The sequence below is a fragment of the Electrophorus electricus genome, chromosome 15, assembly GCF_041902795.1.
Source record: "Electrophorus electricus isolate QZ-2024a chromosome 15, ASM4190279v1, whole genome shotgun sequence".
In the NCBI taxonomy this organism is placed as follows: Eukaryota; Metazoa; Chordata; class Actinopteri; order Gymnotiformes; family Gymnotidae; genus Electrophorus; species Electrophorus electricus.
Window position 1 is genome coordinate 3402612 of NC_137511.1, and position 19196 is coordinate 3421807.

General features: G+C 40.8%; 4 protein-coding genes across 4 annotated transcripts; all 4 read left to right on the forward strand.

The window, feature by feature from the left end:
- The first annotated feature begins 2455 nt into the window (after nucleotides 1-2455).
- Nucleotides 2456-5812, forward strand: LOC118242432 (NADPH oxidase organizer 1-like). Its single transcript, XM_035533734.2, has 8 exons — nucleotides 2456-2653; nucleotides 2741-2821; nucleotides 2912-2975; nucleotides 3065-3245; nucleotides 3361-3554; nucleotides 3727-3840; nucleotides 3983-4100; nucleotides 4341-5812. The coding sequence occupies exons 1-8, from the start codon at nucleotides 2591-2593 to the stop codon at nucleotides 4828-4830; spliced, it is 1305 nt and encodes a 434-aa protein (XP_035389627.2). The 5' UTR covers nucleotides 2456-2590; the 3' UTR covers nucleotides 4831-5812.
- Nucleotides 5813-6592: 780 nt separating this feature from the next.
- On the forward strand, nucleotides 6593-10004 carry LOC145651348 (NADPH oxidase organizer 1-like). The gene is made up of 8 exons (XM_081697981.1): nucleotides 6593-6757; nucleotides 6845-6925; nucleotides 7016-7079; nucleotides 7169-7349; nucleotides 7465-7658; nucleotides 7831-7944; nucleotides 8087-8204; nucleotides 8533-10004. The coding sequence occupies exons 1-8, from the start codon at nucleotides 6695-6697 to the stop codon at nucleotides 9020-9022; spliced, it is 1305 nt and encodes a 434-aa protein (XP_081554107.1). The 5' UTR covers nucleotides 6593-6694; the 3' UTR covers nucleotides 9023-10004.
- An 847-nt stretch (nucleotides 10005-10851) lies between these two features.
- LOC118242415 (NADPH oxidase organizer 1-like) lies at nucleotides 10852-14256 on the forward strand. The gene is made up of 8 exons (XM_081697980.1): nucleotides 10852-11009; nucleotides 11097-11177; nucleotides 11268-11331; nucleotides 11421-11601; nucleotides 11717-11910; nucleotides 12083-12196; nucleotides 12339-12456; nucleotides 12785-14256. The coding sequence occupies exons 1-8, from the start codon at nucleotides 10947-10949 to the stop codon at nucleotides 13272-13274; spliced, it is 1305 nt and encodes a 434-aa protein (XP_081554106.1). The 5' UTR covers nucleotides 10852-10946; the 3' UTR covers nucleotides 13275-14256.
- Nucleotides 14257-15070: 814 nt separating this feature from the next.
- On the forward strand, nucleotides 15071-18476 carry LOC118242436 (NADPH oxidase organizer 1-like). Its single transcript, XM_035533753.2, has 8 exons — nucleotides 15071-15229; nucleotides 15317-15397; nucleotides 15488-15551; nucleotides 15641-15821; nucleotides 15937-16130; nucleotides 16303-16416; nucleotides 16559-16676; nucleotides 17005-18476. Exons 1-8 carry the CDS (start codon nucleotides 15167-15169, stop codon nucleotides 17492-17494), a joined length of 1305 nt encoding a protein of 434 aa, XP_035389646.1. The 5' UTR covers nucleotides 15071-15166; the 3' UTR covers nucleotides 17495-18476.
- The last annotated feature ends 720 nt before the right edge of the window (nucleotides 18477-19196 follow it).

The window sequence follows — 19196 nt, forward strand, 5'->3', positions numbered from 1 at the left end:
CTTGTTTCTTATTTTAACCAAATTCAGAATGCTGATAAAACTGGACTCAGTTAAAGTGTTGTCTTTTTGAGTATTAATGTATGACTGGGCAAAAAGTTACATATGTCAGCTTCTGTAAGGAGATTACCAGTAAACGTGAAAAATGCTGTTTTTTCCCCCTCAGTTATTTTAGGATTAGAATTTCCTGCTTCTTATTAAAGATTTATGTATGTAGTGTGTGAACTATGTTGTGACTGTTCCTGCTCTCAGTTCTGTCTCTTATAATGTACACTGTGCATCCTCCCTCCTCATGCTGTAAGGGCCAGTCTGATAGATAGATAGATAGATAGATAGATAGATAGATAGATAGATAGATAGATAGATAGATAGATAGATAGATAGATAGATAGATAGATAGATAGATAGATAGATAGATAGATAGATTCATTCATTCATTCATTCATTCATTAATCCTCCCTTCCTGAATATTTTTGCAGATGAAGAATATAGACATGATGAGCTAGATACAGTAACTATTCAAAGTTACAAGAGATCCAGTTAATTACATGAATTACATTAATTACTTCACTAATATTGGTGGTGTTGGACCTGATCCAGAAGTAAACAGAGAGGACAGTGGACTTTGTAGGGAGGTGGTCAGTCTTAATAGTTTAGAAGGTGGCAGACTGCCAGAACTATGAAGGTTTTTCCCTCGCCCACAAACCCGCGAGAGCCTTACCCGCTGCACCATCTACACCCACCCTCATAGCTACTCTGGCAACCCAAGCCCACCTGTTTCCAAACAGATTTGGCCAGCAAAAGGGAGAAACCTGTTGGAAAAGATTAGACAGATTCCATAGACACGGTTACTTTATTGTAAATGTTTAGTGTTGCACTTCTATTAAGCTTTGGTTAACACTTTGGTTTGTCAGTTTATACAAATATGCACAGAGCACATTTTAGGTTTCCCTCTGACAGTTACAGTGGTAAAACAGATTCTATTCTATTTATCAGACCTGCCAGGTCAGTAATTTCCAGTCATGTCAGGTAAGAGGTGACACCTTTTTTCACTTTTGAAGTGAAAAATAAAGCTTTATGACTTTCATTATTCACATTATATTACTGTGGTTTATTTTCATCAACTTTTAATGCATATTTTTGTTTCCTCCTTAATGCTCTGGATGCTACATGTTTATTATGTTTTGTTATTTTTGTGCCATTCCATTCTGTTTTTCCCACATACCTCACTATTATAACATTCATGCCATTCAAAGGATTCTTGCTGCTGTCTGTAAATGCAATAAATATTACTTTCTTACAGCTTTGTACAGCCTCTCTGGCTTTATTCATGCTGGATTAAAAATAAAAATCAAGATTAGAATTTTTAAAAAGCGGTGACTCAATCACTGATGACAGCATTAAGAGCCAGATGTCAAATGCTTTGAGCCATTTACCAGACAAGAGTATGTAAAACAAAGGCTTGCATTACTGCCATTTCAGCATGGTCCTCCCTTTGAAATCTCATAAAAGACGATGTATAGAGCACAGCTCAGTTTTGTTAAATTATTTTTTGCTAGCTACCAGTGTAACCGTTTTTAAATTTAGACTGCAATAGAATAACAAAACCCCATTTAGCTGAATTCACCCTCTCAGAAACAGGAAGCTAACAGAGCAAGCTGTACACTCTTAACGTTGCTCCCGGCCCGAGTGCCACAAAGCAGGACCCACAGACTTCCTAGACTTTCACATGGGACAAAACCAACGTTAGGGCTACACAGCTCGAGTTCAACACACACGTAGCGACAATGACCAACAAAGGGCGCACACACGGAGAGGGGTTTGCATAGACACGAGACATCAGCATTAAACCCTGCGCACGTGTGTCCGGTCCCGGGGGGCGTGGTTACAACATAAACACAGTACACGTGGATCTCCCTGCACGCCGCGGGCCGTACCACGTGACTTTGCGGCGGCGGAGCAGTCGGTGACAACACTTCACAAGTACCGTGTGGAAAGTGAAACTAGCGCCAAAGGAAATAATGCAACGCTCACCGCACCGTAACAGGAGAGCAATAAAAGAACAAACAAACAAACAAGAAGTTAAAAATAAAGGATGAAACCGAACGTGACAGCGGTAATTTAAATTAAATGTGCAACTTCATTTATGAACCATTTTTTATCTTAATTAAACGATTAACTGGAATGTTAAGTGAAACGGAAAAGTGCTTAAAAGCAGGGGAAAAAAATCAAAGTATTGCATATGAACGTAAAATAATTTTTCTCCTTTATTGCTTTTAAAAGACGCTGAAGACAGCAACACTTCAGAGCTAACCTTTTTCAGAAAGAAGCATGTTGACTATGAGGACAGTGAAGTTGTATGGGTTGCCAGTATCGCTCGCCGGCGGATGCCAAAGAAGGTGTGGCGCTCTATCAGGTAGTGCACGTTTAATCCGCTAAATTAGCAGGTACCTGTTCCTTCCTTTGCAGAAGTCACATGGGACACATTTACTCCGCCTTTAACAGCCTGAGTGCGCTATAAATTAGATGCCCGACGAATGAAACGTTACAACAGTATTTGTTTTATCGCACTTTGACGGCTGCTGAAATCACAATGGCTGATCGCTTTCCCATCGACGTCCGAATTAACGGCATAATGTACAAAGAGAAGACCAAAGTAAGATGACAATGTGTGATGATTAAATAGATTTTTATGTATTATCATTAATTGCCTGTTATAACATATATTACCCTTCTGTTGCAGATGTACATGACATCCGTGCTGTGGTCGGATCAGACCGAAGTGACCGTGTGTAGATCCCTCCAGGACTTCAAGGAATTTCATGTAAGATTAATAGGAAACTTTTTAATATGAAAGAACACCAGTTATCAGTGCAGTGTAATGTATTCCCTGTCTTTTCCACTTTTCGAACAGAAGCGACTGAAAAAACAATTTGCAGTGGAAAATCAACGAGAGAGAGTGCTCCCCAGATTCAGAGGTACATCTTTAATTTGTTTAATTCCCATTAGTTAAATCCATCGAGTCTTTCAGCATTGCATCATAAAACGGTTGACCATCTTTTGTCAGGTCAAATGCTAAGGATGAACTTTCAGAAGTCCCCAGCTATGCATGTACGTCGTGGAAGGGCTCTGGAGAAGTACTGCACTGAGCTTCTGAACTGTGACCCCAGCATCAGTGGTGCGGCAGACGTCATTCAGTTCTTCCTTCCCAAAGAGCAGGAGTTGCAGCCAGAGTTTGTGCAGAACAGGTGTGTTGCACTAATTTTAATAACACAACTTTACAAATGTATAATATCACCTATCTGGTAGGCTATAGAGGGTTTTTTGCAATGTTTTAATACTGTTCTTTCCCATCCCTGGCAGTGTGATGATTTTTCAACCAGAAGCTGTCCCTAATGGCTTGGCCAGTAGAAAGCTAAGCTCTGGGAACGTGACGCAGCCGTATGTCACCCAAACATATCGGTGTGTGGCTCCATATGAGACGAAGGACACTAATAATAGACCATTTAATGTTGCTGTGAATGAAACACTGGATGTTCTCATCAAAGACCAAGCAGGTACACTGTGCATCCTCCCTCCTCATGCTGTAAGGGCCAGTCTGGATAAACTAACACTGAGATAGGGAGAGGCATGTTTCACCTAGTGCAAGAGAAACTGTTCTCCTGCAACAATATTAATTAAGCTATGTAGGTTCCATGATTTCTTATTGCATGTGTACTTCTCTGTTAGGATGGTGGCTGGTGGAAAATGAGTCCAAATGTTTAGCCTGGTTTCCTGCTCCCTTCCTGGAGATATGTGAGGACGAAGAAGAAGATGATGAACTGGATAACGCAGCTGCTCAAAGTAAGTTAAGGAGCATGTACTGATTTCTAGTATGTCTGTCTTCTGAGTAGGCGCATGGTGTACATTTGCTGGGGGTTTTTTTGTTTGTTTTTTTGGATGCCGTAAAGTTTTTCTCATTTTTTCCTTTTTCTTTGTCCCCTAGCTCCTCTGTACTGTGCTGCAAGGAGCTACACTGCTAAAACAAGAGATGAGTTATCAGTGGCCATTGGCACCATACTGGAGGTGTTGCAGAAGTCTGACAATGGCTGGTGGCTTGCTAGGTAATTTAGTCTTTAGTCTTTATAGATATTATAGCCAGGAAATGAGGACATGTCTAAACCACTGCACCAAAGTGTCACGAGGGTCTGACTATTACACAGATCAGATTATGTAATTGCTTTCTAATGACTCAGGGTTGTTTTTTTCAGTGAAATACATGGATTATTTAAGAGCCCTTGCTGTTATGTGGGTGATGCTGAATGACTATTTAATAGTTACTATTTGTAACTGTTCTTTTACAGATACAATGGGAAGACAGGCTATGTGCCCTCCATGCACCTGCGGCCGTACACGGACCCGATGTCCGGCCTGCAAAAGAAGCTCTACTGCTGCACCCTTAACCAGACCCCCACAGCCACCCTGGAGGGTGTCCCTGAGCGTGAGTGCAGCACTCCTGCCCAGTACGACAGATCCAACAGCTGCTCAGACAGCATTTGCAGCAGCAGTGATGGCATGGACGTCAGATTCCACTCCGTCAGTTCTATGGGCTCGAGCTTTGAGGATGAGGAGGACACAGGAAAGCCAGAAAGCGATTCAGAATCTGACAGCGCACACAGTGGCGTGTCTGGGGAACCGCCAAGCCCTACCGATTCAGAAAGCGGCAGACTGCCAAGAATACCACCTCGTCCACGCACCCGAGAGATCCTCAGACGCTGCACCACCTACACCCGCAAAGCTGCCCTGGCAACCCAGTCCCAGCTATTCCCTGAAAGATTTGGCCCTAACAATTAGAGGGAGAAACCATCTGGAAGATATTAGACCAAGTGCTTACAATTTGTTATGTTGCATCTATGTTATGCTTTGGTTTACAGTCTGTTATTCCGGTCCGATACGGTGTTTATGGTTCTTTGAACTCATGGTTTGCTTGCAAGTGCAATTCCTTAAGCAGGGGTTGGGTTCTTATGCCATACATATTAGGACGGCATACATTTTTTACAGCTGATGCTAATTCTGAGTGCTCAGCTGTATGTGAACATGTCTGAAAATGGCTATGGTTAAGTGGTAAAGGGTCAAGCCAAGAGACCTCGACCTATTCATGAAAAATGCCACTTTGCCAAATTACTGATTAAATTAATATATGGTGACAATGTGACTATACCAGCAATGCCGGTACCCACAGAGTAATATAATTTCAGTTAGAAATGTCTTGTAGTAATACAGGTTTTTAGTCTATACATAATTCTCATACTTCAGTTGTTTGGCAGGTGACATATTTATCACGTTATCAGAAAAAAGAAACACTAGGTAAAATAAGGTAAATATGTTCTGCTATAGTGAAGGTCATTTTATAACATGAATCATTTTTCATCTTCTAATAAGACTATTCTGGACTCGTCTTGAATCTTATTAACTTTGCATTTTTTATATATTGTACTTTTCATGTACTGTATTGTACTGTATATGATCAAACATTGTATTCCATAGTGGAGATTTATCATGGTAAAAGTGTTTGTACTGCCTGTGTGAACAAAATAAATATTGTTTACTTCTTACAACTTGTTTCTTATTTTAACCAAATTCAGAATGCTGATAAAACTGGACTCAGTTAAAGTGTTGTCTTTTTGAGTATTAATGTATGACTGGGCAAAAAGTTACATATGTCAGCTTCTGTAAGGAGATTACCAGTAAACGTGAAAAATGCTGTTTTTTCCCCCTCAGTTATCTCAGGATTAGAATTTCCTGCTTCTTATTAAAGATTTATGTATGTAGTGTGTGAACTATGTTGTGACTGTTCCTGCTCTCAGTTCTGTCTCTTATAATGTACACTGTGCATCCTCCCTCCTCATGCTGTAAGGGCCAGTCTGATAGATAGATAGATAGATAGATAGATAGATAGATAGATAGATAGATAGATAGATAGATAGATAGATAGATTCATTCTTTCATTCATTCATTCATTCATTAATCCTCCCTTCCTGAATATTTTTGCAGATGAAGAATATAGACATGATGAGCTCGATACAGTAACTATTCAAAGTTACAAGAGATCCAGTTAATTACATGAATTACATTAATTACTTCACTAATATTGGTGGTGTTGGACCTGATCCAGAAGTAAACAGAGAGGACAGTGGACTTTGTAGGGAGGTGGTCAGTCTTAATAATTTAGAAGGTGGCAGACTGCCAGAACTATGAAGGTTTTTCCCTCGCCCACAAACCCGCGAGAGCCTTACCCGCTGCACCATCTACACCCACCCTCATAGCTACTCTGGCAACCCAAGCCCACCTGTTTCCAAACAGATTTGGCCAGCAAAAGGGAGAAACCTGTTGGAAAAGATTAGACAGATTCCATAGACACGGTAACTTTATTGTAAATGTTTAGTGTTGCACTTCTATTAAGCTTTGATTAACACTTCGGTTTGTCAGTTTATACAAATATGCACAGAGCACATTTTAGGAAGGTGTGGCACTCTATCACGTAGTGCACGTTTCATCTGCTAAATTAGCAGGTACCTGTTCCTTCCTTTGCAGAAGTCACATGGGACACATTTACTCCGCCTTTAACAGCCTGAGTGCGCTATAAATTAGATGCCCGACGAATGAAACGTTACAACAGTATTTGTTTTATCGCACTTTGACGGCTGCTGAAATCACAATGGCTGATCGCTTTCCCATCGACGTCCGAATTAACGGCATAATGTACAAAGAGAAGACCAAAGTAAGATGACAATGTGTGATGATTAAATAGATTTTTATGTATTATCATTAATTACCTGTTATAACATATATTACCCTTCTGTTGCAGATGTACATGACATCCGTGCTGTGGTCGGATCAGACCGAAGTGACCGTGTGTAGATCCCTCCAGGACTTCAAGGAATTTCATGTAAGATTAATAGGAAACTTTTTAATATGAAAGAACACCAGTTATCAGTGCAGTGTAATGTATTCCCTGTCTTTTCCACTTTTCGAACAGAAGCGACTGAAAAAACAATTTGCAGTGGAAAATCAACGAGAGAGAGTGCTCCCCAGATTCAGAGGTACATCTTTAATTTGTTTAATTCCCATTAGTTAAATCCATCGAGTCTTTCAGCATTGCATCATAAAACGGTTGACCATCTTTTGTCAGGTCAAATGCTAAGGATGAACTTTCAGAAGTCCCCAGCTATGCATGTACGTCGTGGAAGGGCTCTGGAGAAGTACTGCACTGAGCTTCTGAACTGTGACCCCAGCATCAGTGGTGCGGCAGACGTCATTCAGTTCTTCCTTCCCAAAGAGCAGGAGTTGCAGCCAGAGTTTGTGCAGAACAGGTGTGTTGCACTAATTTTAATAACACAACTTTACAAATGTATAATATCACCTATCTGGTAGGCTATAGAGGGTTTTTTGCAATGTTTTAATACTGTTCTTTCCCATCCCTGGCAGTGTGATGATTTTTCAACCAGAAGCTGTCCCTAATGGCTTGGCCAGTAGAAAGCTAAGCTCTGGGAACGTGACGCAGCCGTATGTCACCCAAACATATCGGTGTGTGGCTCCATATGAGACGAAGGACACTAATAATAGACCATTTAATGTTGCTGTGAATGAAACACTGGATGTTCTCATCAAAGACCAAGCAGGTACACTGTGCATCCTCCCTCCTCATGCTGTAAGGGCCAGTCTGGATAAACTAACACTGAGATAGGGAGAGGCATGTTTCACCTAGTGCAAGAGAAACTGTTCTCCTGCAACAATATTAATTAAGCTATGTAGGTTCCATGATTTCTTATTGCATGTGTACTTCTCTGTTAGGATGGTGGCTGGTGGAAAATGAGTCCAAATGTTTAGCCTGGTTTCCTGCTCCCTTCCTGGAGATATGTGAGGACGAAGAAGAAGATGATGAACTGGATAACGCAGCTGCTCAAAGTAAGTTAAGGAGCGTGTACTGATTTCTAGTATGTCTGTCTTCTGAGTAGGCGCATGGTGTACATTTGCTGGGGGTTTTTTTGTTTGTTTTTTTGGATGCCATAAAGTTTTTCTCATTTTTTCCTTTTTCTTTGTCCCCTAGCTCCTCTGTACTGTGCTGCAAGGAGCTACACTGCTAAAACAAGAGATGAGTTATCAGTGGCCATTGGCACCATACTGGAGGTGTTGCAGAAGTCTGACAATGGCTGGTGGCTTGCTAGGTAATTTAGTCTTTAGTCTTTATAGATATTATAGCCAGGAAATGAGGACATGTCTAAACCACTGCACCAAAGTGTCACGAGGGTCTGACTATTACACAGATCAGAGATTTATCAGAGACTGGACGATAATACTATAGCAGTGCAACAGAGGATTACAGGACGTAATACTAACACTGTGCTATTGTACTCTAGATTATGTAATTGCTTTCTAATGACTCAGGGTTGTTTTTTTCAGTGAAATACATGGATTATTTAAGAGCCCTTGCTGTTATGTGGGTGATGCTGAATGACTATTTAATAGTTACTATTTGTAACTGTTCTTTTACAGATACAATGGGAAGACAGGCTATGTGCCCTCCATGCACCTGTGGCCGTACACGGACCCGATGTCCGGCCTGCAAAAGAAGCTCTACTGCTGCACCCTTAACCAGACCCCCACAGCCACCCTGGAGGGTGTCTCTGAGCGTGAGTGCAGCACTCCTGCCCAGTACGACAGATCCAACAGCTGCTCAGACAGCATTTGCAGCAGCAGTGATGGCATGGACGTCAGATTCCACTCCGTCAGTTCTATGGGCTCGAGCTTTGAGGATGAGGAGGACACAGGAAAGCCAGAAAGCGATTCAGAATCTGACAGCGCACACAGTGGCGTGTCTGGGGAACCGCCAAGCCCTACCGATTCAGAAAGCGGCAGACTGCCAAGAATACCACCTCGTCCACGCACCCGAGAGATCCTCAGACGCTGCACCACCTACACCCGCAAAGCTGCCCTGGCAACCCAGTCCCAGCTATTCCCTGAAAGATTTGGCCCTAACAATTAGAGGGAGAAACCATCTGGAAGATATTAGACCAAGTGCTTACAATTTGTTATGTTGCATCTATGTTATGCTTTGGTTTACAGTCTGTTATTCCGGTCCGATACGGTGTTTATGGTTCTTTGAACTCATGGTTTGCTTGCAAGTGCAATTCCTTAAGCAGGGGTTGGGTTCTTATGCCATACATATTAGGACGGCATACATTTTTTACAGCTGATGCTAATTCTGAGTGCTCAGCTGTATGTGAACATGTCTGAAAATGGCTATGGTTAAGTGGTAAAGGGTCAAGCCAAGAGACCTCGACCTATTCATGAAAAATGCCACTTTGCCAAATTACTGATTAAATTAATATATGGTGACAATGTGACTATACCAGCAATGCCGGTACCCACAGAGTAATATAATTTCAGTTAGAAATGTCTTGTAGTAATACAGGTTTTTAGTCTATACATAATTCTCATACTTCAGTTGTTTGGCAGATGACATATTTATCACGTTATCAGAAAAAAGAAACACTAGGTAAAATAAGGTAAATATGTTCTGCTATAGTGAAGGTCATTTTATAACATGAATCATTTTTCATCTTCTAATAAGACTATTCTGGACTCGTCTTGAATCTTATTAACTTTGCATTTTTTATATATTGTACTTTTCATGTACTGTATTGTACTGTATATGATCAAACATTGTATTCCATAGTGGAGATTTATCATGGTAAAAGTGTTTGTACTGCCTGTGTGAACAAAATAAATATTGTTTACTTCTTACAACTTGTTTCTTATTTTAACCAAATTCAGAATGCTGATAAAACTGGACTCAGTTAAAGTGTTGTCTTTTTGAGTATTAATGTATGACTGGGCAAAAAGTTACATATGTCAGCTTCTGTAAGGAGATTACCAGTAAACGTGAAAAATGCTGTTTTTTCCCCCTCAGTTATCTCAGGATTAGAATTTCCTGCTTCTTATTAAAGATTTATGTATGTAGTGTGTGAACTATGTTGTGACTGTTCCTGCTCTCAGTTCTGTCTCTTATAATGTACACTGTGCATCCTCCCTCCTCATGCTGTAAGGGCCAGTCTGATAGATAGATAGATAGATAGATAGATAGATAGATAGATAGATAGATAGATAGATAGATAGATAGATAGATAGATAGATAGATAGATAGATAGATAGATAGATAGATAGATAGATAGATAGATAGATAGATAGATAGATTCATTCATTCATTCATTCATTCTTCCTCCCTTCCTGGAGATTTTTGCAGATGAAGAATACAGACATGATGAGCTAGATACAGTAACTATTCAAAGTTACAAGAGATCCAGTTAATTACATGAATTACATTAATTACTTCACTGATATTGGGGGTGTTGGACCTGATCCAGAAGTAAACAGAGAGGACAGTGGACTTTGTAGGGAGGTGGTCAGTCTTAATAGTTTAGAAGGTGGCAGACTGCCAGAACTATGAAGGTTTTTCCCTCGCCCACAAACCCGCGAGAGCCTTACCCGCTGCACCATCTACACCCACCCTCATAGCTACTCTGGCAACCCAAGCCCACCTGTTTCCAAACAGATTTGGCCAGCAAAAGGGAGAAACCTGTTGGAAAAGATTAGACAGATTCCATAGACACGGTAACTTTATTGTAAATGTTTAGTGTTGCACTTCTATTAAGCTTTGATTAACACTTCGGTTTGTCAGTTTATACAAATATGCACAGAGCACATTTTAGGAAGGTGTGGCACTCTATCACGTAGTGCACGTTTCATCTGCTAAATTAGCAGGTACCTGTTCCTTCCTTTGCAGAAGTCACATGGGACACATTTACTCCGCCTTTAACAGCCTGAGTGCGCTATAAATTAGATGCCCGACGAATGAAACGTTACAACAGTATTTGTTTTATCGCACTTTGACGGCTGCTGAAATCACAATGGCTGATCGCTTTCCCATCGACGTCCGAATTAACGGCATAATGTACAAAGAGAAGACCAAAGTAAGATGACAATGTGTGATGATTAAATAGATTTTTATGTATTATCATTAATTACCTGTTATAACATATATTACCCTTCTGTTGCAGATGTACATGACATCCGTGCTGTGGTCGGATCAGACCGAAGTGACCGTGTGTAGATCCCTCCAGGACTTCAAGGAATTTCATGTAAGATTAATAGGAAACTTTTTAATATGAAAGAACACCAGTTATCAGTGCAGTGTAATGTATTCCCTGTCTTTTCCACTTTTCGAACAGAAGCGACTGAAAAAACAATTTGCAGTGGATAATCAACGAGAGAGAGTGCTCCCCAGATTCAGAGGTACATCTTTAATTTGTTTAATTCCCATTAGTTAAATCCATCGAGTCTTTCAGCATTGCATCATAAAACGGTTGACCATCTTTTGTCAGGTCAAATGCTAAGGATGAACTTTCAGAAGTCCCCAGCTATGCATGTACGTCGTGGAAGGGCTCTGGAGAAGTACTGCACTGAGCTTCTGAACTGTGACCCCAGCATCAGTGGTGCGGCAGACGTCATTCAGTTCTTCCTTCCCAAAGAGCAGGAGTTGCAGCCAGAGTTTGTGCAGAACAGGTGTGTTGCACTAATTTTAATAACACAACTTTACAAATGTATAATATCACCTATCTGGTAGGCTATAGAGGGTTTTTTGCAATGTTTTAATACTGTTCTTTCCCATCCCTGGCAGTGTGATGATTTTTCAACCAGAAGCTGTCCCTAATGGCTTGGCCAGTAGAAAGCTAAGCTCTGGGAACGTGACGCAGCCGTATGTCACCCAAACATATCGGTGTGTGGCTCCATATGAGACGAAGGACACTAATAATAGACCATTTAATGTTGCTGTGAATGAAACACTGGATGTTCTCATCAAAGACCAAGCAGGTACACTGTGCATCCTCCCTCCTCATGCTGTAAGGGCCAGTCTGGATAAACTAACACTGAGATAGGGAGAGGCATGTTTCACCTAGTGCAAGAGAAACTGTTCTCCTGCAACAATATTAATTAAGCTATGTAGGTTCCATGATTTCTTATTGCATGTGTACTTCTCTGTTAGGATGGTGGCTGGTGGAAAATGAGTCCAAATGTTTAGCCTGGTTTCCTGCTCCCTTCCTGGAGATATGTGAGGACGAAGAAGAAGATGATGAACTGGATAACGCAGCTGCTCAAAGTAAGTTAAGGAGCATGTACTGATTTCTAGTATGTCTGTCTTCTGAGTAGGCGCATGGTGTACATTTGCTGGGGGTTTTTTTGTTTGTTTTTTTGGATGCCGTAAAGTTTTTCTCATTTTTTCCTTTTTCTTTGTCCCCTAGCTCCTCTGTACTGTGCTGCAAGGAGCTACACTGCTAAAACAAGAGATGAGTTATCAGTGGCCATTGGCACCATACTGGAGGTGTTGCAGAAGTCTGACAATGGCTGGTGGCTTGCTAGGTAATTTAGTCTTTAGTCTTTATAGATATTATAGCCAGGAAATGAGGACATGTCTAAACCACTGCACCAAAGTGTCACGAGGGTCTGACTATTACACAGATCAGAGATTTATCAGAGACTGGACGATAATACTATAGCAGTGCAACAGAGGATTACAGGACGTAATACTAACACTGTGCTATTGTACTCTAGATTATGTAATTGCTTTCTAATGACTCAGGGTTGTTTTTTTCAGTGAAATACATGGATTATTTAAGAGCCCTTGCTGTTATGTGGGTGATGCTGAATGACTATTTAATAGTTACTATTTGTAACTGTTCTTTTACAGATACAATGGGAAGACAGGCTATGTGCCCTCCATGCACCTGCGGCCGTACACGGACCCGATGTCCGGCCTGCAAAAGAAGCTCTACTGCTGCACCCTTAACCAGACCCCCACAGCCACCCTGGAGGGTGTCCCTGAGCGTGAGTGCAGCACTCCTGCCCAGTACGACAGATCCAACAGCTGCTCAGACAGCATTTGCAGCAGCAGTGATGGCATGGACGTCAGATTCCACTCCGTCAGTTCTATGGGCTCGAGCTTTGAGGATGAGGAGGACACAGGAAAGCCAGAAAGCGATTCAGAATCTGACAGCGCACACAGTGGCGTGTCTAGGGAACCGCCAAGCCCTACCGATTCAGAAAGCGGCAGACTGCCAAGAATACCACCTCGTCCACGCACCCGAGAGATCCTCAGACGCTGCACCACCTACACCCGCAAAGCTGCCCTGGCAACCCAGTCCCAGCTATTCCCTGAAAGATTTGGCCCTAACAATTAGAGGGAGAAACCATCTGGAAGATATTAGACCAAGTGCTTACAATTTGTTATGTTGCATCTATGTTATGCTTTGGTTTACAGTCTGTTATTCCGGTCCGATACGGTGTTTATGGTTCTTTGAACTCATGGTTTGCTTGCAAGTGCAATTCCTTAAGCAGGGGTTGGGTTCTTATGCCATACATATTAGGACGGCATACATTTTTTACAGCTGATGCTAATTCTGAGTGCTCAGCTGTATGTGAACATGTCTGAAAATGGCTATGGTTAAGTGGTAAAGGGTCAAGCCAAGAGACCTCGACCTATTCATGAAAAATGCCACTTTGCCAAATTACTGATTAAATTAATATATGGTGACAATGTGACTATACCAGCAATGCCGGTACCCACAGAGTAATATAATTTCAGTTAGAAATGTCTTGTAGTAATACAGGTTTTTAGTCTATACATAATTCTCATACTTCAGTTGTTTGGCAGGTGACATATTTATCACGTTATCAGAAAAAAGAAACACTAGGTAAAATAAGGTAAATATGTTCTGCTATAGTGAAGGTCATTTTATAACATGAATCATTTTTCATCTTCTAATAAGACTATTCTGGACTCGTCTTGAATCTTATTAACTTTGCATTTTTTATATATTGTACTTTTCATGTACTGTATTGTACTGTATATGATCAAACATTGTATTCCATAGTGGAGATTTATCATGGTAAAAGTGTTTGTACTGCCTGTGTGAACAAAATAAATATTGTTTACTTCTTACAACTTGTTTCTTATTTTAACCAAATTCAGAATGCTGATAAAACTGGACTCAGTTAAAGTGTTGTCTTTTTGAGTATTAATGTATGACTGGGCAAAAAGTTACATATGTCAGCTTCTGTAAGGAGATTACCAGTAAACGTGAAAAATGCTGTTTTTTCCCCCTCAGTTATCTCAGGATTAGAATTTCCTGCTTCTTATTAAAGATTTATGTATGTAGTGTGTGAACTATGTTGTGACTGTTCCTGCTCTCAGTTCTGTCTCTTATAATGTACACTGTGCATCCTCCCTCCTCATGCTGTAAGGGCCAGTCTGATAGATAGATAGATAGATAGATAGATAGATAGATAGATAGATAGATAGATAGATAGATAGATAGATAGATAGATAGATAGATAGATAGATAGATAGATTCATTCTTTCATTCATTCATTCATTCATTAATCCTCCCTTCCTGAATATTTTTGCAGATGAAGAATATAGACATGATGAGCTCGATACAGTAACTATTCAAAGTTACAAGAGATCCAGTTAATTACATGAATTACATTAATTACTTCACTAATATTGGTGGTGTTGGACCTGATCCAGAAGTAAACAGAGAGGACAGTGGACTTTGTAGGGAGGTGGTCAGTCTTAATAATTTAGAAGGTGGCAGACTGCCAGAACTATGAAGGTTTTTCCCTCGCCCACAAACCCGCGAGAGCCTTACCCGCTGCACCATCTACACCCACCCTCATAGCTACTCTGGCAACCCAAGCCCACCTGTTTCCAAACAGATTTGGCCAGCAAAAGGGAGAAACCTGTTGGAAAAGATTAGACAGATTCCATAGACACGGTAACTTTATTGTAAATGTTTAGTGTTGCACTTCTATTAAGCTTTGATTAACACTTCGGTTTGTCAGTTTATACAAATATGCACAGAGCACATTTTAGGAAGGTGTGGCACTCTATCACGTAGTGCACGTTTCATCTGCTAAATTAGCAGGTACCTGTTCCTTCCTTTGCAGAAGTCACATGGGACACATTTACTCCGCCTTTAACAGCCTGAGTGCGCTATAAATTAGATGCCCGACGAATGAAACGTTACAACAGTATTTGTTTTATCGCACTTTGACGGCTGCTGAAATCACAATGGCTGATCGCTTTCCCATCGACGTCCGAATTAACGGCATAATGTACAAAGAGAAGACCAAAGTAAGATGACAATGTGTGATGATTAAATAGATTTTTATGTATTATCATTAATTACCTGTTATAACATATATTACCCTTCTGTTGCAGATGTACATGACATCCGTGCTGTGGTCGGATCAGACCGAAGTGACCGTGTGTAGATCCCTCCAGGACTTCAAGGAATTTCATGTAAGATTAATAGGAAACTTTTTAATATGAAAGAACACCAGTTATCAGTGCAGTGTAATGTATTCCCTGTCTTTTCCACTTTTCGAACAGAAGCGACTGAAAAAACAATTTGCAGTGGAAAATCAACGAGAGAGAGTGCTCCCCAGATTCAGAGGTACATCTTTAATTTGTTTAATTCCCATTAGTTAAATCCATCGAGTCTTTCAGCATTGCATCATAAAACGGTTGACCATCTTTTGTCAGGTCAAATGCTAAGGATGAACTTTCAGAAGTCCCCAGCTATGCATGTACGTCGTGGAAGGGCTCTGGAGAAGTACTGCACTGAGCTTCTGAACTGTGACCCCAGCATCAGTGGTGCGGCAGACGTCATTCAGTTCTTCCTTCCCAAAGAGCAGGAGTTGCAGCCAGAGTTTGTGCAGAACAGGTGTGTTGCACTAATTTTAATAACACAACTTTACAAATGTATAATATCACCTATCTGGTAGGCTATAGAGGGTTTTTTGCAATGTTTTAATACTGTTCTTTCCCATCCCTGGCAGTGTGATGATTTTTCAACCAGAAGCTGTCCCTAATGGCTTGGCCAGTAGAAAGCTAAGCTCTGGGAACGTGACGCAGCCGTATGTCACCCAAACATATCGGTGTGTGGCTCCATATGAGACGAAGGACACTAATAATAGACCATTTAATGTTGCTGTGAATGAAACACTGGATGTTCTCATCAAAGACCAAGCAGGTACACTGTGCATCCTCCCTCCTCATGCTGTAAGGGCCAGTCTGGATAAACTAACACTGAGATAGGGAGAGGCATGTTTCACCTAGTGCAAGAGAAACTGTTCTCCTGCAACAATATTAATTAAGCTATGTAGGTTCCATGATTTCTTATTGCATGTGTACTTCTCTGTTAGGATGGTGGCTGGTGGAAAATGAGTCCAAATGTTTAGCCTGGTTTCCTGCTCCCTTCCTGGAGATATGTGAGGACGAAGAAGAAGATGATGAACTGGATAACGCAGCTGCTCAAAGTAAGTTAAGGAGCGTGTACTGATTTCTAGTATGTCTGTCTTCTGAGTAGGCGCATGGTGTACATTTGCTGGGGGTTTTTTTGTTTGTTTTTTTGGATGCCATAAAGTTTTTCTCATTTTTTCCTTTTTCTTTGTCCCCTAGCTCCTCTGTACTGTGCTGCAAGGAGCTACACTGCTAAAACAAGAGATGAGTTATCAGTGGCCATTGGCACCATACTGGAGGTGTTGCAGAAGTCTGACAATGGCTGGTGGCTTGCTAGGTAATTTAGTCTTTAGTCTTTATAGATATTATAGCCAGGAAATGAGGACATGTCTAAACCACTGCACCAAAGTGTCACGAGGGTCTGACTATTACACAGATCAGAGATTTATCAGAGACTGGACGATAATACTATAGCAGTGCAACAGAGGATTACAGGACGTAATACTAACACTGTGCTATTGTACTCTAGATTATGTAATTGCTTTCTAATGACTCAGGGTTGTTTTTTTCAGTGAAATACATGGATTATTTAAGAGCCCTTGCTGTTATGTGGGTGATGCTGAATGACTATTTAATAGTTACTATTTGTAACTGTTCTTTTACAGATACAATGGGAAGACAGGCTATGTGCCCTCCATGCACCTGCGGCCGTACACGGACCCGATGTCCGGCCTGCAAAAGAAGCTCTACTGCTGCACCCTTAACCAGACCCCCACAGCCACCCTGGAGGGTGTCTCTGAGCGTGAGTGCAGCACTCCTGCCCAGTACGACAGATCCAACAGCTGCTCAGACAGCATTTGCAGCAGCAGTGATGGCATGGACGTCAGATTCCACTCCGTCAGTTCTATGGGCTCGAGCTTTGAGGATGAGGAGGACACAGGAAAGCCAGAAAGCGATTCAGAATCTGACAGCGCACACAGTGGCGTGTCTGGGGAACCGCCAAGCCCTACCGATTCAGAAAGCGGCAGACTGCCAAGAATACCACCTCGTCCACGCACCCGAGAGATCCTCAGACGCTGCACCACCTACACCCGCAAAGCTGCCCTGGCAACCCAGTCCCAGCTATTCCCTGAAAGATTTGGCCCTAACAATTAGAGGGAGAAACCATCTGGAAGATATTAGACCAAGTGCTTACAATTTGTTATGTTGCATCTATGTTATGCTTTGGTTTACAGTCTGTTATTCCGGTCCGATACGGTGTTTATGGTTCTTTGAACTCATGGTTTGCTTGCAAGTGCAATTCCTTAAGCAGGGGTTGGGTTCTTATGCCATACATATTAGGACGGCATACATTTTTTACAGCTGATGCTAATTCTGAGTGCTCAGCTGTATGTGAACATGTCTGAAAATGGCTATGGTTAAGTGGTAAAGGGTCAAGCCAAGAGACCTCGACCTATTCATGAAAAATGCCACTTTGCCAAATTACTGATTAAATTAATATATGGTGACAATGTGACTATACCAGCAATGCCGGTACCCACAGAGTAATATAATTTCAGTTAGAAATGTCTTGTAGTAATACAGGTTTTTAGTCTATACATAATTCTCATACTTCAGTTGTTTGGCAGATGACATATTTATCACGTTATCAGAAAAAAGAAACACTAGGTAAAATAAGGTAAATATGTTCTGCTATAGTGAAGGTCATTTTATAACATGAATCATTTTTCATCTTCTAATAAGACTATTCTGGACTCGTCTTGAATCTTATTAACTTTGCATTTTTTATATATTGTACTTTTCATGTACTGTATTGTACTGTATATGATCAAACATTGTATTCCATAGTGGAGATTTATCATGGTAAAAGTGTTTGTACTGCCTGTGTGAACAAAATAAATATTGTTTACTTCTTACAACTTGTTTCTTATTTTAACCAAATTCAGAATGCTGATAAAACTGGACTCAGTTAAAGTGTTGTCTTTTTGAGTATTAATGTATGACTGGGCAAAAAGTTACATATGTCAGCTTCTGTAAGGAGATTACCAGTAAACGTGAAAAATGCTGTTTTTTCCCCCTCAGTTATCTCAGGATTAGAATTTCCTGCTTCTTATTAAAGATTTATGTATGTAGTGTGTGAACTATGTTGTGACTGTTCCTGCTCTCAGTTCTGTCTCTTATAATGTACACTGTGCATCCTCCCTCCTCATGCTGTAAGGGCCAGTCTGATAGATAGATAGATAGATAGATAGATAGATAGATAGATAGATAGATAGATAGATAGATAGATAGATAGATAGATAGATAGATAGATAGATAGATAGATAGATAGATAGATAGATAGATAGATAGATAGATAGATAGATAGATAGATAGATAGATTCATTCATTCATTCATTCATTCTTCCTCCCTTCCTGGAGATTTTTGCAGATGAAGAATACAGACATGATGAGCTAGATACAGTAACTATTCAAAGTTACAAGAGATCCAGTTAATTACATGAATTACATTAATTACTTCACTGATATTGGGGGTGTTGGACCTGATCCAGAAGTAAACAGAGAGGACAGTGGACTTTGTAGGGAGGTGGTCAGTCTTAATAGTTTAGAAGGTGGCAGACTGCCAGAACTATGAAGGTTTTTCCCTCGCCCACAAACCCGCGAGAGCCTTACCCGCTGCACCATCTACACCCACCCTCATAGCTACTCTGGCAACCCAAGCCCACCTGTTTCCAAACAGATTTGGCCAGCAAAAGGGAGAAACCTGTTGGAAAAGATTAGACAGATTCCATAGACACGGTAACTTTATTGTAAATGTTTAGTGTTGCACTTCTATTAAGCTTTGATTAACACTTCG

Coding starts and splice junctions, on each gene's coding strand:
- LOC118242415 (XM_081697980.1), top strand. CDS start 10,947: ATGGCTGATCGCTTTCCCATCGACGTCCGAATTAACGGCATAATGTAC. Junction 11,602..11,716: donor CCAGAGTTTGTGCAGAACAG/GTGTGTTGCACT, acceptor CATCCCTGGCAG/TGTGATGATTTTTCAACCAG. Junction 11,911..12,082: donor TCTCATCAAAGACCAAGCAG/GTACACTGTGCA, acceptor CTTCTCTGTTAG/GATGGTGGCTGGTGGAAAAT.
- LOC118242436 (XM_035533753.2), top strand. CDS start 15,167: ATGGCTGATCGCTTTCCCATCGACGTCCGAATTAACGGCATAATGTAC. Junction 15,230..15,316: donor TGTACAAAGAGAAGACCAAA/GTAAGATGACAA, acceptor CTTCTGTTGCAG/ATGTACATGACATCCGTGCT. Junction 16,417..16,558: donor GGATAACGCAGCTGCTCAAA/GTAAGTTAAGGA, acceptor TTTGTCCCCTAG/CTCCTCTGTACTGTGCTGCA.
- LOC145651348 (XM_081697981.1), top strand. CDS start 6,695: ATGGCTGATCGCTTTCCCATCGACGTCCGAATTAACGGCATAATGTAC. Junction 6,758..6,844: donor TGTACAAAGAGAAGACCAAA/GTAAGATGACAA, acceptor CTTCTGTTGCAG/ATGTACATGACATCCGTGCT. Junction 8,205..8,532: donor AATGGCTGGTGGCTTGCTAG/GTAATTTAGTCT, acceptor GTTCTTTTACAG/ATACAATGGGAAGACAGGCT.
- LOC118242432 (XM_035533734.2), top strand. CDS start 2,591: ATGGCTGATCGCTTTCCCATCGACGTCCGAATTAACGGCATAATGTAC. Junction 2,654..2,740: donor TGTACAAAGAGAAGACCAAA/GTAAGATGACAA, acceptor CTTCTGTTGCAG/ATGTACATGACATCCGTGCT. Junction 3,841..3,982: donor GGATAACGCAGCTGCTCAAA/GTAAGTTAAGGA, acceptor TTTGTCCCCTAG/CTCCTCTGTACTGTGCTGCA.